The 26,819-nt window shown below is 38.2% G+C and overlaps 1 protein-coding gene across 4 annotated transcripts in view; it reads right to left on the bottom strand.

Moving 5' to 3' along the window:
- The window catches only part of GMDS (GDP-mannose 4,6-dehydratase), a 640,362-nt gene that overhangs the window by 90,782 nt on the left and 522,761 nt on the right, over nt 1-26,819 (bottom strand). For 3 of the 4 annotated variants that reach the window (XM_047858177.1, XM_047858176.1, XM_047858178.1), the window contains one exon: nt 5,279-5,375. In XM_047858177.1, coding sequence (XP_047714133.1) covers nt 5,279-5,375 — 97 coding nt within the window. Of the gene's footprint in view, nt 1-1,054; nt 1,057-5,278; nt 5,376-26,819 lie in introns of all 4 variants that reach the window. The other variant, XM_047858179.1, reaches the window with a different exon arrangement.

The raw sequence follows: 26,819 nt of genomic DNA, 5'->3' as shown, positions 1-26,819 counted from the left end.
ATTTCATTAGATATGAAATGCTCTCGAGGGGGGTAGCAACCAAGGAAAGAACACAGGCTTTAAGAGGAATGTTATATGCCCCTAGGGGTTCTGTATGGGATCCTATGAAGTATGGAAAACATACAGTAGAATATTTGAGAATCAACTGAAGAGACTGAAACTTAAAGCTCCTTTGGTTAAATCCAAGGAAGGAAAAGGGCAGGAAAGGTCAATGTGATTAAGGAAGGATATAAAGATTAGTATGAGGAGCCTAAGAGGGAGGCTTAAAATATATAAACAGTGATTTAGAGATATAAACTATTTATAAAATACAAGTATAAGAAGTTCAGAGGAAGCATTATGATGGCACATTAGTGCTAGCATCCCACTCCATTGTGATAGTTGTAAAAGAGGAGAATGCTAGGATATGAAAAATTGGAAGGGGTCTTACAGAACAGCCTCTCCTTTCACAGGTCCAAGAATGCAGGAAGAAAGGGACTCGCCCTTAATGTGCTCTCTCTGCAACTCCTTATCCTAGCTCCCACCAGTCAAAACAAGGAACAAAGAAAAGCAGCAGTGGAGGGGTAGGATTAGAGCTTTGGAGGTCAGAGGATCAGGACAGGGAAAGATCAACTGGCTCTAACAGTGCTGAGAAGATGAAGGGTTGGAGTTGGGAGGATCTAATTTCCTGCTTTGGGAGGGGAAGTGTGAGAAGGTGGTGAGAACAGAGATGGGAGAGAAAGGGGACAGTTTCAAGACCCCCAGTACCCAGAGATGGAGCTGAAGGAAGGACGTATACACATCTTCTGATGATAGATCAGATTCCTGAGGTCTGGAAAGTGTTACCCAGCATTATTCTAAATAGGGCTCTGAGATAGAGCAAGCAATTATGGGCCATTTAACTTAACATCATTTACAGAAAAATATTAGGAAAAGTTTGCAGAGGGGACAACTCGACAAGCATATGGTAATTTGATTAGAAACAGGCCACACGTTTTTACTGAAGGAAGGTGTTGTTTTAACTAGCTTGTTGGACTTCTTTGAAGTTACTGCCTTCTCAATTCTGGATTTTAACTCCTGATTTTTCTAATATCTATAAAGAATGGGAATAAACAGAAAGTATCTAAGTAAACAGAACAAAACCAATTACAATTGAGGACACTAGAAATACAATGGCAAGAAAAATGAATGTTGAGATGAATATAATAGCAAGAAAAAAATTTAATTTACAACATTTAGTAGCATTTAAGTCAAGATATTTTTCATGAAAGGCATGTGATTTGAATTTTGGTTTGTGAATATATGCCCTATGTCATTTCCTAAAATACTCTGCAGAAAAAAAGTGATTTTTGTTAGTTTAACTGAGAAAACAAAAACCAAAAAACAAAACAAAAAACAAACTCTTAGCCTTTTTTTTTTCCTTCAATGGATTGACTTCTCGGTGTGGTTAAAAATTTGGTGTGGTTAAAACATTCAGATGAATTTATCATTAATACAACCTTTGAAAATTTTCCAAGTGAAAAATTCTCAAAGAAAATGAAGACATCTTATTTTATTTTAAATTAAGTAGTAAATCAATATTATTATTTCCATACCACCGAACAGCTACTAAAGCTTCGGAAGGAGAATTAGAAAAGATAAAAATCAAGAATAAAATATCAAAGTACTTATTAATGTTGGCTTGAAGACTTTATTATACTTTCTTATCTACTTTTTACTGGTTGATCTGTACAATTTATCATGTGTCATTGTACTTTTCAAAAGGTACTAGATTTAAGAAACTGATCTATACCTCTCTCTATATGTACAATTTCCACAAGGGTGGGGAATGTGTCTGTTTTGCTCATAGGCCTAACATAGTGTTTGGTAAATATTTGGTAAATGGATAAATAAATAAATAACAATAATAGCACATCAATATTGGGTATTTTACTGTGTAACATACTATTTTAATAAGCATTTTGTATAATTGACTGTTAATTCTTCAACACTTCTATAGACTTCTAGCTCTCCTATTTATCTCATTTTTAAAGTCAAGGAAACAGAGGCATTGAGAAGTTGAGTAACTTGCCTAGTCACACAGCTAGTCATTGGCAGTTTTTGAACTCAGGCGGTCTGGCCCTAAGGCCACACTCAGGCATGACGCTACTTCTTCTCTCTGAATGAAGCACATTGCAATGAGTCTGTGTATAAATGGGTATACATACAGGAAATTATATACAAGAGAGGAGATTTAAGAGGCACAGAACTCAAGCGTTAACATTGCCATCACCAGATACTGGAAATCAGGGGCAATGGGGGATTTAAAGTCTGATGTCCAGGATCAAGATCTTCACAGAAGCAAAACTAAACATTTAAAGGAAACATAGAGATTGATAGGTAAAGAACTAAAAGAATGTGACTCCATTCTGCTCTAATTGGATGCCAGAGTCCTTAGCTCAGAACAAAAACTTTCAAGACTTTCCATGTTGGTAACAGAAGCAAGATTTAAGGTTTTGTGGTGGCTAAATCAATGAGGACAAAAATTACTGGTGCATGTGGAAGTATGTTCTATATGGCATCATCGGTGGTCTTTTTTGGGGTAGTGCTGTCCTGTGCTGAGTAAAGAACCTTTCTTAAAACTAGCCTGAATCTTATTCAAACAACAACACAAAGTTCTATTTCCCTTCAGTTGCATTAGGGTATTGATGTTCTGAGACCTGATATGTCCTTATCATTTTTTTTTTTCAAATTTTCTTGATGGTATTTATTTATTTTTTTCCTAGCAGTCATTCTGGAACCATTTGACTCTAAGAAGATTTAGTTTATGTTTTTGGCTTCAGAGTGCCCTATATGCTGAGAATCTGGGAAGATGCATGATTAAAGCTAATCAGGAGATCAGAGTTTTAAAGAATTCAAGGAAGAAAGAAAAAAAAGTCTCTGGCTCTTGCGAGATGGATTTAAGACACTTAAATGGGAAGGATCCAGTTTAGACATGGGAGAATTCCCCGTCCACCCTATACTGAGTGCTGACAAACCTCAGAGAAGCTGGGTGCTTTTCAGGACTCACTCTGAATGACTCTAGATGTGTTGGTTTTAGGGCCCTGCACCTAAGTGAAAGCTCATTTACAAGTCAGTCTCCAGTTCTGGTCACCTTTTAACTAGAAGAATACTATCACCCCTAAGGCAATTCTATATAAGTCTGTCAAGCTGGTCCAAGTTTTGGGAAAACTTGTTGTTCTGAGGAATGAGGTTAAAAGTTTAGTCTCACTATACAAGAAAAGCTTGTCCCACAGAATATTAAGTTGAAGTGGAGTGAACAAAACAAATGTAGCCTAAAGGCTTAGAAAGATGAAATGTAGTTAAAAATCCCCAATCAAGCAGGGAATCCCAAATCAAAAGAAAAGCTAGGGTGAGAGTCCCATCAGTGAAAAAAGCAAGCAAGCATTTGAAATAAGATGCTTCTCTTATGTTCAAACAACACTAGTGTAAACAGAATTGCAGAACAGGTATGATGATGACATTTGAATGGACAAAAGAAATGAGGAGGGATGCAGCACTGTCAGGGCAGGAAAGAGGGGTCGATACGGACTCTAAGAACCATCTTGTTAGTCCAAGGGTCCTTTTCCTGTTCAGCAAATTCTTTTGTTCTGTGTCCTTATCAATCCCCCACCTTGCCTAAGTAAGAATGACAGACAAGCCATTCTTAATGACTTCCTAGCTTTTGAAACTATTTTGGTGTCAGAGAAAGAACCACGTTTCAGTTGTTACAAGGATGGAGGTTTCTGTGGGCTCAGTAAATTTTCTACTCTGAGATGACAATTTTTGTTTGTGAGGAGAGAAATAAATTTGTCCATTTATGTGATCTGTGCAATAGTCTGGAAAAATGACACCCTTGTGGCACCTCTTTAGGACAGGGAAACAAATGCCAGTGTGGCTAGGGGGCTCCATAGACAGGCATTCCTTGCGGTGTCAGCAGGAGTGTGCTGGTATCTTCCTCCCCCAGAGATGGAGCACATCCTCTCCTTGGCACACCCACTTGCCATTAGCACAGGGAACCATTGTTCACTGTGTGTTAGAGACCCAGCCACGCCCTGTGCCAGGACAATGCACTGACTCTACAGCTCTAGTCTCTAAGCACTGCTGATTTCCTTTCCTTTTTACTTCCTCCTGTGTGTCAGAGTACATGAAATGAAGTTTGTTCTTTTGTTTAAAAAAAGAGATTTTAGAGGGTGATTACTGATGACATACTCACTGTCAGTTTCTCTTCTCTGGGGTTTTCCTAATCTCTGAAATACTGTACAACATATAAGGTTCAAAGCACAGATAAAACAGGTTCTATTTTCACAGCTAATGTACATTTCATTAGGAAACCTCTGAACAATTCTCTCTGAAGATGCTGTTTTGATTATTTTTAGATCTATTTAACATGCTGGGTTTTGTCACCATAGTATGAAGGTAGACCACTTTAAAGTAACAGCACCAAGCTAAAAATCTTTATAAATTGAGGAAAGAAGGATAATAGGCACTAACAATCTATAGGTCATTTCTTAATACAGAAAATTTTGTATTCATCCACCCATCAGTCAATATTTATTAAGCACCTACTTGTTAAAGCCTAAGATATTTTTTAAAAAGACCTTATCCTCAAAGAATTCATAATTTGGTAAAAAGAGAAGGTCATGTAAACAAATGAGTATGATAAATTATAATAGGTGTTACAGCATGATTATGCATAGCATATGATGTAGATACAAATGAAGGAGGAAAGATTTTAGTGGTAGTAAGTAGTATATTGACCAGAAAAGTATTCACAGGCAGGACAGTACATGAGCTAAATCTTAAAAAAATGTACGGGGGGATTGTTTATGGGTTAGGTTCGTGTGGGTGCATGTGAGCGCATGTGAGTGAGTGTGGGTACATGTGTGAGTGCATGTGCAAATGGGAAGGTATGCAGCCCTCTTGAGATCTTGCAGGTTATGGAGGGCCTTGTAAGTCAGACATCCCGTATCAGGGATCAGCTATCAAAGCTAATAATGTGAGGAGACTTGCCTTGGATAGAAGTCTCTGTTTCTTAAATCAACTACTTCCTTGGCTGTATTTTACCCTTGTTTTCCTTGATAAAGCAATGGATTTCGTGCTGAGAATAACAACTCAAATTCAATTCACTGTAGTCTGTTTTGGGACCTGACCATTGAAGGATGTCAGAGAACCCAATGGAAAGCTTTGAAGGCTGACTGTGGATATTCACTAAGAACATCTTCCCAGCCAACCAGCCAGCCAAATGTGGCCACACACTGGGTGGCCAAGGAGTCCTTACCACTTCAGTTGGTCGGTAGTATTTGAGATCCACAGTCACATGAATTATTCCGGTCTCTTTACATCTGCCCACTTCATTTTCATTCTTTCCTTCCCACCTGTAAAGGAGATAAACACTTAATCAGCCTCTAATTGCTTGGGAGCATTTGCCATGTTATAGTCCCTCAGGATGGCTCAGCCTTCTCCCTGCAGGAGTATATAAGCTCATTAACTACAGGAACACAGCTGATGTGTCACCATGTTATCAGGGCAACAGTGACTTTCAAAGCCTTTCCAGATCTGTTTCTAAAGGGTAGGGTTTTTTTTTTCCTTCTTTGTAAGAAAATCATGATGGGTTCAGAAGTGCAACTTCAGAAGTGAACAGATTAGCCAGAATAAGGAATTGGGCACAGGGATTTCAAAGATTTTGTACTTCTTTAGACTATTCTTGATAACATCAATTATTATGAATTAATGTCTTCTGTCTCCCTTTTATTTATTTTTTAAAATTTGCAGTGATGTTTTAGGGATATTTATTGTAAACTTCAATGCACTCCAGTTTGGAATAAGTTTCATACCCTAAATTAACCATTCATCTCATCTCTGTGTTATAGCAAGTTCCCTTCCTCTATTCAGTCAGCAGTAGGCCTCATTAACAAATCTCAGACTATTAAACCTCCAAAAAAGTACACAACTGGTTTACTGCTTGCTAAGAGAGGGTATATTAGCATCAGCTATGGTGTGCTTTGGACTTGGGTTTTTCTTCCTTAAACATCCACAGTTGGAAACAGTCCCCCCTCAAGTCTATACCGCACATTGTGCAGGATATGCTCACAAGTTTCAAGACCAACTTCTTTCTGGAATTCCATTTTATGTTCTCATTTTTAAAGAAATGAAGACACTGGCTTCATGTTAGCCTCTGGAGACAATAGTATACAATTAAGATTATTTTTACAAATGAAACTTTTCAGCAAAGAAAGAAAAGAAATTACAAAGTAATGTCTGACTTCCATGCTTATCACCAGACCTAGTTTGCTTTATCAGTTGGAGAGGAATCCTATGCCAACAGGACAATTCTGTGTGCTCCCTGGATCAGAGGCACAGTGGAGATCAAAGGAAAGAGTAGAACATTAAATTAGTTGCTTGACTATGTCATTCACACGTGTCATTGAAGACAAATAGTAAATATTGATTGTGGCTGTACTTTGGACATAGCTGGGTAGTAGAGACATAAATTGCCCTTATAAGCTTAATTTCTGAACAATCACTGGAATGTTCTATTCTCAACTTACTTTTTTATAGCAGAGGGATAACATGTCATTGTTGGGAAAACTCAGTTTCTAAGCACATTGAATTTTCCAGTGGACTCAAGGCAAATATGAAAAACATCCCATAATACATAGGGATTCATAGTATATGTTGAATAATAAAACTGAACAACTGGCATTATATTAATTAGTTGCCTCAAAAAGAGGTGTTTGGTAACTTATTTTTTGGTTTAATTTCTTACTATTGATTAGACTAATTTGGCAGGGTCAGAACTAAGTTTTTGGAAAATTCACCTGGATATGGTATGCGGATGCTTTAGAGCATGCAGACTGAAAATAGTGTAAAATGAGAAAACCCAAAGTGGTTATAAACCCTATCTGTCTCTAATAGAAAAGACCACATGTTGGCAAATATCTGCAGTAAGGGAGAATAGATAAATCATTACTTTAAAAATTACCTAGCTAATTTTAAAGTTAATTGTTGAAGTGGAGCCTTTTCTTTGGTAAGGCTTTCAGTGGGTGAAAGGATATTTGTATCTCATAAGCATGTTTTTATTCTTGTTCATGTTTAATACTAACAAAGAGAAACAGTCCAGCATCTGTCTTCCTGATGGTATCTCCCAGTAAGCCGAAAGGGTTAAAAAATCACTGCTCACAGTTTTACTCTTTTCTCCTTTGGTAGCTGGGTATGTAATCTATAATGGGTCAGGCTGACTTATGTGCACACATACATATTCTGTCCTTCTTACTGATAAATCTTCTCAGATGTCACCAACTTGAAAATTGGTGATTCAAATGTACTTTTAGTTGATTCCTTTGAAACCACACATGAACACACATATATTTAAGTTGATAAAGGCCTGGAAAAGACCTGGAGAGCTTGACTGGGGAGGGAACATGTCGGACAGGAAAGGAATGAGGAAAAGCCAGCTGTGTCTTTAGAGCAGGGGCTGACAAACTGTTTCTGTAAAGAACCAGAAAGTAAATATTTTAGGCTTTACAGATCACATATAGTCTCTGTTACATAGTCTTCCTTTCCCCCTCCCCATTCTGTTCTCTTCCTCCTCTTCATCATCATCATCATCATCATCATCATCATCATCATTTTTTTTTCTTAAATTACCCTTTAAAACTATAAAAACATCCTTACAGGACAGTAGAAAACAGGTGGGGTTTGGCCTGTAAGTCATAGGTTCCTTACTCGTGCTTTAGGGGATGAGTTAATGCTATATCCTCATTCTTAACTTAAAACATTTAATTCCTTTTCATACCAAAAAGTTGCATTGCTGGACCAGCTTAAGTTTTGCAGTTTACTGCTTCTTTTTGGCTGCTCTGAAGCCATATGCTAACATGTGGGATTTATTTATTTATTTATTTAATTAATTAATTAATTTATTTTTTTCAACGTTTATTTATTTTTGGGACAGAGAGAGACAGAGCATGAACGGGCGAGGGGCAGAGAGAGAGGGAGACACAGAATCGGAAACAGGCTCCAGGCTCCGAGCCATCAGCCCAGAGCCCGACGCGGGGCTCGAACTCACGGACCGCGAGATCGTGACCTGGCTGAAGTCAGACGCTTAACCGACTGTGCTACCCAGGTGCCCCTAACATGTGGGATTTATGACAGTAGGTGAAATGGGAAACGACTGACAGAAGGAAACTGCAGGTTAGATTTGAGTTTGATGCTACTTGGGCACCTGTGTGTATCAGTTCTGGGCCCACTTCTTGGCCTCTGTCTGAATACTGTCCACAGGGCTGCCATCTTGCAAATGCTGTCTACAGTCCAAATCCTCTCTGTGGTCACTGCATTGCCCCCACTACTAATACAGTTGCATCGAATAATCGAGTATAACCAGGAAAGGGCTCAAAGCAGAACTGAGTTGGCAAAACCGCTTTGTAATTTGCACTAGGTCTGCATGAAGGCAGTAAGCAAAAGTTTCGGCCAAGGGCCAAAAAACATTCAGTTACAACAATACACAAAACACTTGTATTAACAAGTAAAAGGTAACAGCTAACTTGTCCTAACAAGCAATGTTATGACTCAAAGCAGAGCTGGGATGTTAATGAAATGAAGGTAGCTTGACAGGGAATAGAGGATTCAGCTAATTAAAAGGAATTGCTACCCACCAATTTAGATCAACAGCTCACTGAGAAGAGCCTCTGTATAATTCAACTTTTAAAATATATTGTTGGCTCCTAATAAGCATTAAGTGGCAATAGAAAATATTCAAGAACAACAGAATCAAGCACAATAAGGAAAGATGAGGTGTTATTAAAATCTACTCAACTAGGAATTCCTTTAAGGAACAACAAAAGCAAAGTCAACTGTATTAAGTCAAGCTTAGGAGACTATGTTAAAGTAAGGGAGGGCACGATGCACCCCTTATAAAAACCTGAATATCACAAAAGTTCTCAAGGATTATTTTAAAAATACTATTTTATTAAGGATGTATATAAGGAAACAGGACGTTGCCAAAAGCTACAATTTAGAAAATGACACAAAGTAGTCCTGGGAGAATTATTAGGTTCTGAATGAAGGTGGTGGTTTGTACAGTTTTGCTCCTGTCTGATGTCCCTTTCAAAAGGGAACATACTCAGAAAGGCTAAAAGAGCAAGAAAGAGAACAGAAACCAAATTCTGGAAGCTGGAAGGCCAGATGGATGAGTGTTAAAGGACTTAGCAGAAGCCCTAGAAAACAGACTCCTAAGCCAGCAGTGGGGAAGCTGAAAATGAACCCAATTTACACTTGCAGGAGCCCTCAGATGTCAGGAAGTGAGGGCGGATTACAACTTTCCTTGAGAAGCAGTGTGATGCCCAGTCCCCTCCCAGATCCCACATTGCTTGGCAACTGCCTCACCCTCCCTGGAGAACAAGGTCCCAGATCTGAAGGTCACTGGGCTTGGGAAGGGGTAGAGCGATGCTGAAAACAAGGAAAAATCTAGTGAGGTATGTGCACAGAATGCTGAGACTCCCCAACCAGCCCCAGGGTGCTGGCAGTCAGGCATGTCTCCTTTCAGGCAGGAGACGAGGAATCTTCTCTGGGTATCAGGGATTCTCCAAACTAAATGGTCCTGTTAGGTCCCCCTGTAAGTGACATAGTCAACAAGCTCTAACTATGTTCTCAAACTCCCAATTAGCTTTTTAGCCCCCACTTTTAAACATGAGCAGAAAACCAAGGACTACCAGACAGACATGTGGGGAAAACCACATATAGGAAAGAGAAATCATAACAAACAAATTGAAAACCAGCAAGTTGGAGAAAATAGGACAAATAGAAAAGGTAATCAAAAAACAAAACAAAAACACACATTCTACCATTAATATCTTCAGAGATATGAAAAGATACCAAAGAAACAAAAATAAAACAGTATATAATAAAGGACAATTTGGAAAAAAAAATCTTAGAAATTGAAAAAAAATTGAAAAAATTAAAAGTTCAAGAGGAGATTTTGGAGATAAACTGAGGAAATCTCCCAGAAAGGAGAGCAAAAAGATGGAGATATGAAAAACCAGAAGAAAGATAAGAAAATCAGAATATGGCCTCAAGAGGTCAGTATAATAGAATTTCCAGAAAAAGTACAGAAAAAAAGGAAGCAGAGAAGAGCAGATAATTAAGTAAAATCAAGACAATTGGTCAGAGAAAAACATGCATTTCCAGACTGAAAGGGCCCAACAGAGTGCTCTGAATAATGGATGGAACCCATATCACATGAAATTTCAGAACATTAGGACAAAGAAAAAGACTGACAGACTTCCAGAGAGAATACACAGGGACTAGGAGGCAAAATGGCTCTCAGTCTCCCATAGTAACACTGCAAATTAAAAGGCAATGGAGCAATACCTTCAAAATTCTAAGGGCAAAGTATTTCCAACCAAGCAATCTACATCAGCTACCTTCTTAATTCTGAGGGCAGAATAAAGGTATTTTCAGATGTACTGGGTCAAAAATATTTGCTTTCCATGCACTATTCTTAGAAATAAGATTTTGCTTCATCAAACCAAGGAGTTTTTATTTATTTTTAAAAATCTATCTATCTATCTATCTATCTATCTATCTATCTATCTATTTAAATAATTAAATTAAATTAAATTAAATTATTTAAATTTTATTTAAACCCAAACTAGTTAACATATAGTGTAATGGTTTCAGGAGTAGAATTTAGTGATTTATCACTTACATATACCCAGTGCTCACCCCAACAAGTGCCCTCCTTAATACCCATCACCCATTTCCCATCTCCCCACCCAACACTCCTCTAGCAACCCTCAGTTTGTTCTCTGTATTTAAGAATTTCTTAATGGTTTGCCTCCCTCTCTGTTATCTCATTTTTTCTTCCCTTCCCTTATGTTCATCTGTTTTGTTTCTTAAATTTCATATGAATTAAATCTTATGATATTTATCTTTCTCTGACTTATTTTGCTTAGCATAATACACTTTAGTTCCATCTATGTTGTTGCAAATGGCAAGGTTTCATTCTTTTTGATTGCTGAGAAATGTTCCACTGTATGTGTGTTTGTGTGTATATAGATATATACACACACACCACATCTTTGTTATCCATTTATCAGTTGATGGACATTTGGGCTCTTTCCATAATTTGACTGTTGTTGGCAGTGCTGCTATAAACATTGGGGTGCATGTGCCCCTTTGAATCAGCATTTTTGTATCCTTTGGATACAATTGCTGGGTTGTAGGCTAGGTTTCCTCAATTTTTTGAGGAACCTCTACACTGTTTTCCAGAGTGGCTGCACCAGGTTGCATTCCCACCAGCAGTGCAAAAGTGTTCCCCTTGCTCCACATCCTTGCCAACACTGTTGTTTCTTGAGTTGTTGATTTTAGCCATTCTGACAGGTGGTATCTCACTGTGGTTTTGATTTGTATTTCCCTGATGATGAGTGATGTTGAGCATCTTTTCATGTATCTGTTAGCCATGTGGATGTCTTCTTTTAAAAAGTGTCTTTTCATGTCTTTTGTCCATTTCTTCACTGGATTATTTGTTTTTTGGGTGTTGAGTTTGATAAGTTCTTTACAGATTTTGTATACTAACCCTTTATAACTGATATGTCATCTGCAAATATCTTCTCCCATTCTATCAGTTGCCTTTTAGTTTTGTTGATTGTTTTCCTTCCCTGTAAAGAAGCTTTTTATCTTGATGAGGAAGGAGGTTTTAAAAAGATGCCAGGAAATAGAGGACCCAACTTAAGAGAGTGGCTAAGAGAACCCTTCAGATGAGCATGAAGGCAGATCACACAATGCCAACCCTCCACCAGTCTAGATGGAATCAGGTCAGAAGGTTCTATAGGCCCTGCTACAGGAAGACATGACTGATAGAATAACCCACAGACCTGAACACATTCAAAGGTGATTTAGACAGCTGGAGCAAAGTCTGGGGTAGTTAGTGATAAATATATAGAAAATAAAGCAAATGAAGACAAATGAAAATTATTAGCTCTGTGTTAAACAAATGACAATTGTACAGAAAAAAAGTAATTGTTGTTTACTGGAATGAAAACCATTGATCAGTCATGATAATTTAACACTGAATATTAAGCTATCCTCAAATTAAAATACAGTAATAGAATATTCAGAGAATGGAGAAATCGGGAGGAACAGAAAACAAAACCCTCATTTTGAATAAGAGGATGCCAATAGATAATGCCTAGAAGGGGATAAAAAACAAGAATCAGCAATAAAAAAATGTTACTTAGAAACATGGAGGTAAATGCCAAAGTAATCAGCTAGAAGAGTATAATAGAGTGCAAAAGGATTTCCAGAAAGAGAACAGAAAAACATAGAGAAGAATAAATACTCTCTTGAGGTAAATCAAGACAATTTAACAGAGCAGAGTAACATACTTTTCCAGACATAAAGTGCCAAAAGAATGGCCCACACAGTGGGTAGGAATAGCTGTGAAAATGGGGAAGAAGGGGTGGGAGATTGCTGGAGTTGGTGACAATTCCTGTTGAATGATTAGAATTTAAATTATGTGCTGGTGTTAACTGGAAAAAAAAATCCCAACAATGAAGGAAAAATCATTACAAACATGAGTTTGCAGAGGACTCTGACCAAGGCTGTTGCCAGCAACTCCCTCGACATGGCCTACAGAATTCTATCCCCAGGGCTACTGCCCTGCCTGCCTCCCCTAAAGATGCAATGCTTCCTCCATATCTCCCTCTCTCACCCTGCCTTCTGGACATCTGGAGGAACTGATGTTGTAGAGCCATTGACACCCCAGCTCCAATCTCATCCATGGAGGAAAACACTACAAGGCAGGTAGAGCAAGTCTGCAAAAACTGAGGAAGAGCCACCTGGGAAGAAGCAGGCACACCTGGTTGGATCTCAGAAAGTGAGGGACCAGTGTGTTTGGCAAGGGAGGGAGAGTACATCAACAATACCAGATGCTGCATCGATGTCAAAAATTGAAGAATTGAAACTGGTCCATAGGATTTAGTAGCATGCAGGTCCCTGGGGATGGCAGAAAGAACTGCTTTGATGGGGTGATGGGGCAGAAGGTGGACTGAGGTGTGGCAGAGGGACGGAGGTAAGGACAGGGAGATGGTGAGGAGGCAATTCATTGGTACGTTTTGACAGAGCAGGGAAAAGAGAGGAAGGGCAGTGTCTGAAGGGAATGAGTGTTTGCAGAGGTCCATTTTTTAAAAATGTAAGGATCTGAAAATGTCAAGATACTGATGGGAAGGAGCAATGTAGGACAGCTGAAGGCAGAGAAGGGAGAGATAACTGATAGTTTCTTGAGGAGACAAGAAGGCTGAAGCCCAAGGCCAGGAGAGACTTTTACCAGAAAGAAGTAAAGGGCAACCACTCAGTGGAACAGGAGAGGAGGACAGAGTGTAATTTTTATGTTCAGGGGACCATGGTTTTAATCACAAAGTCTACTCTAATTTATGCATATATGAGAACTTAGCTGTGCACAGAAAGACAATACTGCTATTGAAATGGGGACTCCTGTCTCCATTCATGCTCAATTTTACCCCATTTTATTTATGTTAATAAGGATAATTGTTATTAAATAATGGGGTTCCAGCTATTGCATGCAGTTAATGAATAATCAACTACAACAAAAAGTGTAAAATTTAAATCCATTAAACAGCTGTTCATGTCACTTGTTAGAGTAAAAACTACCTTTACTTTGTGCTTTCCATATCGTGGGCCTCTTGTGAATGCCAACTAATGAATCCCCACATCAAGAATCAGGCAGGTAGTACAATCTGCAGTTTACATGTGGAGGGAGAGGAGTTTAGGAGGTTGAACAATTTTGGGAAGGTCATTGGATGACACCTCTATCTCACACAGTTGGAAAAAGCAGAATAGGTGTGGTGCCCTCTTAAAAGGTCATTGTCATTTTCATGGGAGGCCCCTCCCAAACGTTACTATCAATAAGAGTTATTGATTGGTAAATGTTTCCTTGCTTTCTTCTTTTTATCAGTATTGCTGAGAGACTTAAATTGTACTTTCAAAGTGTCTTTTCCTTATGCTTTATCTTTAGGAAATCATTAGGAAATTTAGAATGATTAACTCAATGAAAAAAGCTTTGTGTGGTCATGTCTAACGAGGGTAGATCAAGAGATCGAATAGGAAAAAGACCAGAAATTGTTCTCAGCTGTAAAATGGCAGTGAAGGGAAGTTCAAATGCACACCTAGTTTTTAAACAAGCCTTGGTGTTTCTATGCTATCTTTGCATGGATTGCTAACCATGTTCTATCCACCTGCTTTATTTTAATTTATTTTAACTCACCTGGGGCATCCTATACACTTCCAAAGATTGTAGGTGGAGTTTCTTCTGTTTTACAGGACTAAGCAAAATGAATGGAGGTCTTACTAAGGGGTGGTAGTGGGAAGGTACAATTTAAGGACTAGTGCTTGAGCTCTGTATGAGTCTCAGCCATAGCTCAAGGCCTCTGTCCTCTGTACCTCCTCTATTTGCCCAATCTTATCTATCCATCTCTCCTCCTCCCACCTCCCACAAATCTTCACTGAATACCTATTAAGTGCCTACTAAAAGTATTTACTAAAGTAAGCCAGGTGCTGAAGACACAGGTATGAGAAAACTAGATGGCCTTTGTCCTTAGGGGGCTTAAAGTCTAGTGGCCCCTACAATGTAGTGTATGAATGATGGTAGAAGGTACACAGAGTGATACCAGAAGACTGGAAGGGCACCTAGCAAGACTTGGTTGAGCATAGGATGTTGGGCTACGGAGGATGTCTAAGCTAAGACCTAGAGAATGAGTGGGAAGTGCAGAGAAGCAGAGGGAATAGTAGGTGTGAGTATCTCTCAATATGCCCCAATGTGGTCTGGCTGGTCCAACCCAGTTTATCAGCTTGCCTATCGCCCACATACAATTTACTAACTCTTGCCTCCATGCCTTTTCTCATGCCATTCCACCCACTTGGAATGCTTTCCTTCTTCTTAACTACCATCCATACCTCCCTCTTTGGCTAAGAGCCCATTTAGATGTACCTTTCTGCAGACATTGCTCCAATGGTGATCATGGTGATATCACTTCAGTACTGATAGAATGAATTTGCACAATACCAACATCTATTTGTGTATATTGGTAAATAATGTATTGTCAGCCAATTAGAGTCTACACTACTCAAAGGAAAGGAAATGTCTTCTGATTCTCTTAGATGAGTTTTGCTTGGAGAGAAAAAGAGGGGAAAAATAGCACATTTATGGTGCATTTACTACATCTTAAGAACTATGCTGGCTGCTTAATTAGGTAACTTATAGAAGAAGCATTTATTCTGAGGATTAATGGACCCTTAAAGAACTTAAACTGACCTGCGACCCTGTGAATTACATCAACTATACATGAAATAGAATGAGGGTTGCCTCAGCCTCCAAGACACAGCATGAAATCAGGGCTCAAATTAGATCTTATACAGGTTAATAATTAAAAAACTGCTGTTTCAGTAAAGGTTCACACATCACTTTAGCATGTTATATTTTGGGGGTTTTTTACATGTTAAAAATTCAACTATCTTAGAAGTTTACAAAGGCAAATAATAGAGTTCAGATTGCTAGAGAGGGGAGGGGAGAAAGACAAAGAAGAGAGGAAGGAGGGAAGGAGGAAGGGAGGCAGGGGAAAGAGTCTTTTTCAATAAGTTGAAGCTTATATGACAAATCCAAATCTATTTATTGTGGCTAAATATTATGTAGATGTTTTTCAAGGCCTGGGTCTATTTAGAGTATTGCCAGAAAGTTCCCATAGTACCTACATTTGGGAATAGGCTTTCTGTGCAGGCTTCTCACAGTGATTGAGTTTTTCTAGCAACAGTGGCAGATTCAAAGTGATGATGACTAAAGGTGAGTTATATTTCTAACATTCAGTCTCACAGATTTTGTTCAACTTGGTTAGATAGTATGGACACCAAAGAAAGATGTAGCAAGCTGGAGTTAAAGCTTTCAGGTGGGACTTAAAGCAAGTAGGGGCTCAGAGGCAGCTGGTCAAAAACAAATGCAGCCATGCTCTGTCAGGGAAACGGACACTTAGTGGACCTACATTTAAAGTTATGAAATCTCCCTAGGAGAAAAAATGCAGAGACACAGTGATTTTCTTTCTTCTGACTTTCCCCCCAAATAGAACGCTTGGAAGTAGGTCTTGGGAAAATTCTGTTCAACAAAACAACTCATTGGGAGGGATCTGTTTTCCCATGATGCAATCTAACACAGTCATAGGCACAGCCAATTCTTGAGGAATACTTTCTAGCAGATACACCAGCCACAGGGGTACAAGATTTACACCCTAACCTCTATCCACTGGCCTTCCTCTTTTTACAGTCTTCCTTACCCTCATCCTCAAGGCCCAGGGGCCAGAAATCCTACCCACCAGGGAATAATTCCCAATTAGGAGAAGAATATGCATGAACATAAAATGACTTATCTCAGCCAAGAGGATTTTAGAAATGAGTTTCTTTCTAAATGAATAATTTTTTTTAAATAAATAATAATTTCTGGCCCCTGCTATTTTTACCCAAAATGTAGACAGAGTGCCACAAACTATGATAAATATTTCCATTGGCTGAAACATCTTTTTCCCCCCAGCACGGATGGTGGAGCTCACAAGGCTGTAGGCTATTCTTACAACTCTCTTCTCAAAATTTAACAAGATTAGCGACAAAAAATTAGTCAAGACAAGTATTTACCTATTTGGGTTTATGCTATTATCACTTTAATTGTAGGAGAAAAGTACTTCCTTTTCACATTACTTAGTAATAACTTGATGGGAAAGTGTAAAGCAAAACATAACACTAAAAACAACCCCAACAACGCACCCTCCTCCAAATAAACAAACACCCTGTAATGTTCTTGGAAGAAAACATTTGTTGTCATAAGGGTGCCTTCTTAATACAAATGACCAAATGGGAATTTAATTGCCCAACATTACCTTAAATTTTATCAGGATTGTATGTGGTACTGATCTATTTCCCCGAGAATCTTCTACTCACCCAAACCGAAACGAACATGCTATTTTTCTAATAAATTCAAAGCAAAAAATCACTCAAATGATATCAAAGATTTAAGAGAAAATATTGGTGCCAATTCTAAACATATAGATGGCAACATCTTTCAAGGTTTTTTCAGTGAAAATTACAACAGATAATTTCAAAAACGATAATAGAATTAGAAAGTGATAACTGGCCTTCAAACAGCTGAAGTGAGAATATTGCAGATAGTGATTGGTGTGTCTGATATGAAAATCATGTAATAATGAGGTTAAAGAAAAAGTTCAGTTTAGAGAAAATATCCATAATTTTCCTTTAAGCATGTAAATTACAGCAGGTAAAACTGTGAGAGGGCATAAAGTTTTCTATCTTAATTGACGACACACTAATCAATCTCTCCCTTCCCTTCTATATCCAATTGTTCACCAAATCCTATCGATTCCAAGTCTCTTGGATCAGTCCATCCTCTCCATCTCCACCTCCAGGCACTTGTGTAAACTAAGGTCCTTATCATCCTTCCTTAGCAGCTCTCTAGGGTAGGAAGCATAGTGGCTTCTCTATAGCTGTCACCACCATGAGAGAGTGAACCACGATGAATCCAACTAGGGGAAGTTAGGGTGACAATGAACATTCCTGAAAGGCTTTTCTGGACAAACTGGCTTTTGGCTATCATTCTGGGCTCAAGTAAGAAGGTATCACAGAGCATCTACTACAGACCAGTTGTTGTGAGCACTGAGGACACTGGTGACTGACACAGATGCCAGGCCTGGCTCATTCGCTTACAATTGTGGATCTGAAAGGACAGGAGATGCTCAAGGAACTATGTGTGGTGCTACAGGTTAGGGGGGATTTGCTTCTAGTGACAGAGCTTATGAACAAAACTGCATATAGTAAAGATTATCCTTGAAAGATCTTTCAAATCTGTTTTTTTCCCACCAGAACATGGGCTCTTGAATGCTTAAAAACCAAGGTTTGACTTCTTTTGCTCTCTTGGTATTCTGTTTGGGGCCTCCCTTTCACAGAGGCATGTGGGCCTGGATCTTGTTTTGCAAGTTGTTTCCTTATGATGTGATCCCACTGTTAGCATACAAACATCACATTACAAAGATTGTTTTGAAGGATATAAGCAAGTAGGATGAAAAGTGCAATACAAAAAGCTCTTTGAGTCAAAAAGTACTCAGTTTAGATCTTGGCTCTACCACTCACTAGCTGGGTAACCTTCAGAGGATACTTGACTTCACTGTGCCTCAGTATCCTTCTCAGTGAAACAGTGCCCCAGACCTGGAATTAAACTGAATAAGTGGGCAGCTCATAGCACACTTTGGGGCTCATATTAAATGACCATTAAATGCTATATGAACATGTTATTTTTGTCTGCTTAGCAGTACTTTCTGCTTTTCTTCTAGAAATAACATCCTGCTGTTGGAGAAGGACCTTGATCCTCTCCTACTCAGACCATGGACTTCTATGGCCTGCCAAGCACAGAATTCTCTCTCCCTAACAAGACAGGGCCTAGGCATTGGCCCCATACTCTGTCTTCAGTGAATGGTCTAGAGGTTATCATAGGGCTCAGTGGGGCCAGCCAGAATCCTTCCTCAGTCTTCTTTCTTGATAACTATCAAAAAGATTCTATTCTTCATTTACTGTGTTAGTCTGCATCCCCAGAAATGCTATCAATGATGTCCTCTGCCATAGGAACATGATGAGGGAATGAAGGCAGCATTCCAAGAAGCAGAGAGAGCCCTCACAGATCTCCAGGCCCTGGATCCGAGTGTCCCCAAGGCTACTTTGAGTTCAGTTTCACTTCCTTAAAAACAAAAAAAAAATTATGACTACTAAAAATGCTTATTCATTCAACTCTCCTTCCTAAATACTTTGTTTTATTAGCATGGATATTTCACACATTAAAAAAATAAGAACTTATATATATCATCCTTCATAACTCAACAGAATACCCATAAAAATAAAATGTCATGCTTGATTCCTCGAGGAAACACAAAGTGCACATATTTTTACAGACTAAGATGTTGCTTCCATGTAGAGTCAGAGGCTATTAATTTCTTCTAAAGTATACATTTTAATAAAGCCTTTTGAAGGATTGTTTAAAAGCAACATGAATTCCATATCAAAAAGGTGCAAAAAACCCTCAATCTTAACCTAAGTAATCAATAATGCATTTTCAAGTCCATAAAAGAATATGGACAATTTTCTTGAAACATGAAATATCTTCTGTAAAATATGAAATTGAGGGCATAACGATTATCTAGATGACTAAATTACACTGCAAAGATTAATTTTTGCACTTTTAATTTTTGTTCAAATTTTCAACTTGCAGCATTGTATTTAAAATAAAAAAGACCAGATATTTGCTTTCACATACTGTAATTTCTCTAACTAATGTTAGTTTCCTACAAAATGTTTTTATGGAAAACAAATTTATAAGTCAGCTAGCCAGCTAAGGACGAAAATGTAAGTGAATGAAAAATGATTTATACAAAGTAAATCTAATTAAAATTTTTGCTCTACATACTACAATTCAGAAACAAAATTGCCTTAAGATGTATACAAACAAAGACATTGGTCATGGGCTTATGGACTTTCATGCAGTCTTGGGATTTAAGCAATGTCAAATGTTTTAAAATACAAAATGTGATAGGAAAGCACATTACATGTTTCCAAAAAGATAAGCTCTTAGACATTCTCCAATTTTCAGGTTATTTTTGACAGATTATCATAATTTTTAAAATAACAAAAATTATAATAATCTGTCAAAAATAAGCAAACTACTTTATGCAGTAATAATTAGTTCATTTGTAAGAACTTGATTTATCAAGGACTGGTGGGATTGGGTACCTAATGATTAATAAATAAACCATCCTTCCTTAGGCTCTGAGGTGACTTGTATTAAAAAAGCATAGTATCTCATCTCATATTAGAGATTGGTTTAGTCATGGTAGGACTAGAAGCAATTTCCAGAAACTTTGGCTTCATTCTTTGGAGATTCCAGTCATCTTTTGGTCTACCTCTTTCAAGCCATATAAAAGAAAAGAGGTATGTATGACCCTTGCTTTTTAGATTTCTTCATCTCATCTTTGTGCATTCCAGAATTTATTAATAGCAGAAATGGAAAGTCCAGAGAACTCTTTTACCTGAATTTATCAGATGATAAATTCAATCCAATTACAATTAAATTCAACTGGCATTTAAGTAATCTTATGAATACTGGAGATAGAATGGAAGGGATTCTATCTAAGGGATAGAATGGAAAAGGAAGAAAAGGAACAAACTAGTTATAGGTGCCCACTGAACTGTTTCTCATGGATGCCTGGAATTTTTTTCTTTAAGTCTTTTCATTTATAAGCAAGTACTCCCTCCCCCCTCCAAAAACCCCTAAAATCAAATCCCCCAGCTTCCATAAGTTATTTTTCCATTGTAGACTCATTAAAATGTTGATTTATTTACAAAATGTCTGACACTGTACTGTCCAGAATGAAAGGTACAGAAAAAAAGGGAACTAGAATTGCATTCTGCCCTGAAAGAGCCCACTGTCTAGTCTATCAGGGAAGGTAAAGTCACAGATGACTGAAAACAAAGTAGAAAGTGATAAGGGTTTGGGTTTGATGATTGTCAAGATGCATCTCAAACTTGAGACTCCATAATTCTCTCAGGCTTTGCTACTCAAAGTGTGGTCCATGGATCAGCAGCACTGGCAGCACTTGGTATCTCAATTAGAAATTCAGAATCTCAGGCCCTGCCCCGACCTACTGATTCCAAATCTGCATTTGAAAAGATCCCCAAGTGATCCACAGAACATTATAGTTTGAGAACCACTGCTCTACAGGAGATAGATTCAGCAAAAAGGTGTCCTAATTCTAATAAATAGACAATTACTTCTCAGAAGGGGTCGGTGTTAGAGATGAAGAGATGTCTCATTACACCCATAATTTCTATCCAACTACAACCGGCAAGTTTGTTCTTCCTGCAATCGCCTTTCTCTGCTAAGTGTCTATGTTCAGTTCTGTCTGGTCACACAAACATGAAACATTTCTTCTCCCCACACATATAATCACTTTTCTAATCATGCTGTTTCCACATTTTATGTTTTCCTTGTTTTCACTGCTGACCAATGTTTTCAATCAATTACACACTTTATTGATAGCAAATACTTAATATAGAGCTTCAGAAGCATAGGGCACTGTTTCAGATGCTTCAAATATATTTAACCCATTTAATCTTCACCCCATCCCTGTGAGATGGGTACTCTTATTATCCCCATTTTTACAGTTGGGAAAATAGAGACACAGATAAAGGACTCCCATTGGAAGTTGTAGGGCTGGGATTCAAACTCAGGGAATGTGGCACTGGTACTGTGCTTTTACAATACAATTATTATGCCATACTGTGTACAGATAAGGATGAATGTCTTAGGACTGAAATCGAGCAATTCTGAAAAAGATGAAAACAGCATCCCCAGGAGAAAGAAGTATATACACTCCTGAAAGTCTAGAAAAGCATGTCTCCTCAAACTGTAATAGCACTATGAGTTACTGAGGTATAATACTATCCTTGGCCTTCTAAGCTCTGTTCAGATATCAGTGTGTTTTCTTTGCTCCTTTCTGCCTGGTTTCTGACTGTGTGGATACTGTTCCCAAGAAGGACTTGCTGGCCCATCAGAGCTCACAGCTGCAGTGGGGACTCTGAAGCCCAAGGAACAGCCTTGGCTGTAGCACATGAAATTGCCTGTGGCTTCCCTGCTCTTCTTCCAGCTGAGATTGGTATGCTGATGCATGGGGCCCAAAGAAGATCCAGAGGAAGGAAATTGAAAAAAAAAAACAAACAATAGAACATAACTTGCAGACAGCATTCACGAAGCCATCATGATTTTATTATCTAGCCCTGAGAAGGAATTTTATATTTTCAGACAAACTATGAAGAATATGCAATGTAAGCATTCTGTTCCCACAACTCTAGTGATAGGACACAGCAAGACCTGAAGGGTACTGGGCACACAGGTGGTAACTGCTGCCACTCAGAAGACTCTTATTAAAGGGACAAAGCCAGATCTTTAGTTCATCTAGAATGCTCAGCACTTCACATCAATCTCTTTTTTCTAAGAATTTGCAAAAAGTTTTTTGCTTTACCAAAATTTTATATACCACTCAAAGGAAAATTTTACTATACCACTAAAAACTTGATTTATGGTGTAGTCTGCCTTCTGAAACAAAATGAAGGCCATTGCCTGAAATTTGAGACAGATTTTAGTGAAAATGACTCAACTGCTTTGCTGGGCCTTTTCTACTGAGGGAGAACTTGCCAATGGCCAGCACTACTTTGGAAGAGAGGGAGGGAGTCAGACATGCTAGATATCTGTTGTTCAGGTTTGAATGACAGAGGAACGTTTCCCAGTGGGTGAGCCACAGAACTCTTGTTTTTATAAGATTTTAATATAAACTTAAAAATTAAGCTTGGAAAATGCTGGGTTAAACAAAGTTAAACAGTTGCTTTACTGGCAATTCTCCAAGAGCGGTTATAATATTCTGTATGTTCTAAATGAAGGAGACATGGAATGCTTTCATACACATCTCTTGGAATAGCATTCTACTTTGTGAGAGACTGCGCTAGGTCAGAAAACAGTCATTTAGCTCATGGGGAGGATAGGTCAGAAGAATGGCCTGGTGACTGAAAACAGAACATTAGCCCCAAGATGGGAGAATGGCCAAGTCTCACCCACTTCTCAAAGAGAATCTGATTCATTTGTAATACTACCCCTAATTAAAAAAAAATGTGTGTAAGGTGACTTCTTACTATAAAAGGACACAAGTTCCTCACAGAAAATTTAAATACAGAGCAATATATACAGCAGAATACTAAAGCTGCCCATAATTTCACAATGTAGAAACTGCTATTGTGTTTTCTTCTAATGTTTTGTAGGCACAGTTTTAGGGAGTTTAGATCATACAACAGATCTAAACTTGTATACTTTTTTTTTAACTTAACATTGTCATAATTATACTTTAAAGTACTAAGCATTATTTAAAAAAATTTTTTTTAATGTTTATTTATTTATTTATTTATTATTTTTTTTTTGCAATTTTTTTTTTCTTTTAATTTTTTAAAAATGTTTATTATTTTTTTTAATGTTTTATTTATTTATTTATTTATTTTTTAATGAAATTTATTGACAAATTGGTTTCCATACAACACCCAGTGCTCATCCCAAAAGGTGCCCTCCTCAATACCCATCACCCACCCTCTCCTCCCTCCCACCCCCCATCAACCCTCAGTTTGTTCTCAGTTTTTAAGTCTCTTATGCTTTGGCTCTCTCCCATTCTAACCTCTTTTTTTTTTTTTTCCTTCCCCTCCCCCATGGGTTCCTGTGAAGTTTCTCAGGATCCACATAAGAGTGAAACCATATGGTATCTGTCTTTCTCTGTATGGCTTATTTCACTTAGCATCACACTCTCCAGTTCCATCCACGTTGCTACGAAAGGCCATATTTCATTTTTTCTCATTGCCACGTAATATTCCATTGTGTATATAAACCACAATTTCTTTATCCATTCATCAGTTGATGGACATTTAGGCTCTTTCCATAATTTGGCTATTGTTGAGAGTGCTGCTATGAACATTGGGGTACAAGTGGCCCTATGCATCAGTACTCCTGTATCCCTTGGATAAATTCCTAGCAGTGCTATTGCTGGGTCATAGGGTAGGTCTATTTTTAATTTTCTGAGGAACCTCCACACTGCTTTCCAGAGCGGCTGCACCAATTTGCATTCCCACCAACAGTGCAAGAGGGTTCCCGTTTCTCCACATCCTCTCCAGCATCTATAGTCTCCGGATTTGTTCATTTTGGCCACTCTGACTGGCGTGAGGTGATACCTGAGTGTGGTTTTGATTTGTATTTCCCTGATAAGGAGCGACGCTGAACATCTTTTCATGTGCCTGTTGGCCATCTGGATGTCTTCTTTAGAGAAGTGTCTATTCATGTTTTCTGCCCATTTCTTCACTGGGTTATTTGTTTTTCGGGTGTGGAGTTTGGTGAGCTCTTTATAGATTTTGGATACTAGCCCTTTGTCCGATATGTCATTTGCGAATATCTTTTCCCATTCCGTTGGTTGCCTTTTAGTTTTGTTGGTTGTTTCCTTGGCTGTGCAGAAGCTTTTTATCTTCATGAGGTCCCAGTAATTCACTTTTGCTTTTAATTCCCTTGCCTTTGGGGATGTGTCCAGTAAGAGATTGCTACGGCTGAGGTCAGAGAGGTCTTTTCCTGCTTTCTCCTCTAAGGTTTTGATGGTTTCCTGTCTCACATTTAGGTCCTTTATCCATTTTGAGTTTATTTTTGTGAATGGTGTGAGAAAGTGGTCTAGTTTCAACCTTCTGCATGTTGCTGTCCAGTTCTCCCAGCACCATTTGTTAAAGAGGCTGTCTTTTTTCCATTGGATGTTCTTTCCTGCTTTGTCAAAGATGAGTTGGCCATATGTTTGTGGGTCTAGTTCTGGGGTTTCTATTCTATTCCATTGGTCTATGTGTCTGTTTTGGTGCCAATACCATGCTGTCTTGATGATGACAGCTTTGTAGTAGAGGCTAAAGTCTGGGATTGTGATGCCTCCTGCTTTGGTCTTCTTCTTCAAAATTCCTTTGGCTATTCGGGGCCTTTTGTGGTTCCATATGAATTTTAGGATTGCTTGTTCTAGTTTCGAGAAGAATGCTGGTGCAATTTTGATTGGGATTGCATTGAATGTGTAGATAGCTTTGGGTAGTATTGACATTTTGACAATATTTATTTTTCCAATCCATGAGCAGGGAATGTCTTTCCATTTCTTTAAATCTTCTTCAATTTCCTTCATAAGCTTTCTATAATTTTCAGCATACAGATCCTTTACATCTTTGGTTAGATTTATTCCTAGGTATTTTATGCTTCTTGGTGCAATTGTGAATGGGATCAGTTTCTTTATTTGTCTTTCTGTTGCTTCATTGTTAGTGTATAAGAATGCAACTGATTTCTGTACATTGATTTTGTATCCTGCAACTTTGCTGAATTCCTGTATCAGTTCTAGCAGACTTTTGGTGGAGTCTATCGGATTTTCCATGTATAATATCATGTCATCTGCAAAAAGCGAAAGCTTGACTTCATCTTTGCCAATTTGGATGCCTTTGATTTCCTTTTGTTGTCTGATTGCTGATGCTAGAAGTTCCAGCACTATGTTAAACAGCAGCGGTGAGAGTGGGCATCCTTGTCGTGTTCCTGATCTCAGGGAAAAAGCTCTCAGTTTTTCCCCGTTGAGGATGATGTTAGCTGTGGGCTTTTCATAAATGGCTTTTATGATCTTTAAGTATGTTCCTTCTATCCCGACTTTCTCAAGGGTTTTTATTAAGAAAGGGTGCTGGATTTTGTCGAAGGCCTTTTCTGCATCGATTGACAGGATCATATGGTTCTTCTCTCTTTTTTTGTTAATGTGATGTATCACGTTGATTGATTTGCGAATGTTGAACCAGCCCTGCATCCCAGGAATGAATCCCACTTGATCATGGTGAATAATTCTTTTTATATGCCGTTGAATTCGATTTGCTAGTACCTTATTGAGAATTTTTGCATCCATATTCATCAGGGATATTGGCCTGTAGTTCTCTTTTTTTACTGGGTCTCTGTCTGGTTTAGGAATCAAAGTAATACTGGCTTCATAGAATGAGTCTGGAAGTTTTCCTTCCCTTTCTATTTCTTGGAATAGCTTGAGAAGGATAGGTATGATCTCTGCTTTAAACGTCTGGTAGAACTCCCCTGGGAAGCCATCTGGTCCTGGACTCTTATTTGTTGGGAGATTTTTGATAACCGATTCAATTTCTTCGCTGGTTATGGGTCTGTTCAAGCTGTCTATTTCCTCCTGATTGAGTTTTGGAAGAGTGTGGTTGTTCAGGAATTTGTCCATTTCTTCCAGGTTGTCCAGTTTGTTGGCATATAATTTTTCATAGTATTCCCTGATAATTGTTTGTATCTCTGAGGGATTGGTTGTAATAATTCCATTTTCATTCATGATTTTATCTATTTGGGTCACCTCCCTTTTCTTTTTGAGAAGCCTGGCTAGAGGTTTGTCAATTTTGTTTATTTTTTCAAAAAACCAACTCTTGGTTTCGTTGATCTGCTCTACAGTTTTTTTAGTTTCTATATTGTTTATTTCTGCCCTGATCTTTATTATTTCTCTTCTTCTGCTGGGCTTAGGCTGCCTTTGCTGTTCTGCTTCTAGTTCCTTTAGGTGTGCTGTTAGATTTTGTATTTGGGATTTTTCTTGTTTCTTGAGATAGGCCTGGATTGCAATGTATTTTCCTCTCAGGACTGCCTTTGCTGCATCCCAAAGCGTTTGGATTGTTGTATTTTCATTTTCGTTTGTTTCCATATATTTTTTAATTTCTTCTCTAATTGCCTGGTTGACCCACTCATTCGTTAGTAGGGTGTTCTTTAACCTCCATGCTTTTGGAGGTTTTCCAGACTTTTTTCTGTGGTTGATTTCAAGCTTCATAGCATTGTGGTCTGAAAGTAAGCATGGTATAATTTCAATTCTTGTAAACTTATGAAGGGCTGTTTTGTGACCCAGTATATGATCTATCTTGGAGAATGTTCCATGTGCACTCGAGAAGAAAGTATATTCTGTTGCTTTGGGATGCAGAGTTCTAAATATATCTGTCAAGTCCATCTGATCCAATGTCTCATTCAGGGCCCTTGTTTCTTTTTTGACCGTGTGTCTAGATGATCTATCCATTTCTGTAAGTGGTGTATTAAAGTCCCCTGCAATTACCACATTCTTATCAATAAGGTTGCTTATGTTTATGAG

The sequence above is a fragment of the Prionailurus viverrinus genome, chromosome B2 (assembly GCF_022837055.1).
Source record: "Prionailurus viverrinus isolate Anna chromosome B2, UM_Priviv_1.0, whole genome shotgun sequence".
NCBI classification, from domain to species: Eukaryota; Metazoa; Chordata; class Mammalia; order Carnivora; family Felidae; genus Prionailurus; species Prionailurus viverrinus.
This window is presented reverse-complemented; position numbering and strand designations above follow the sequence as displayed.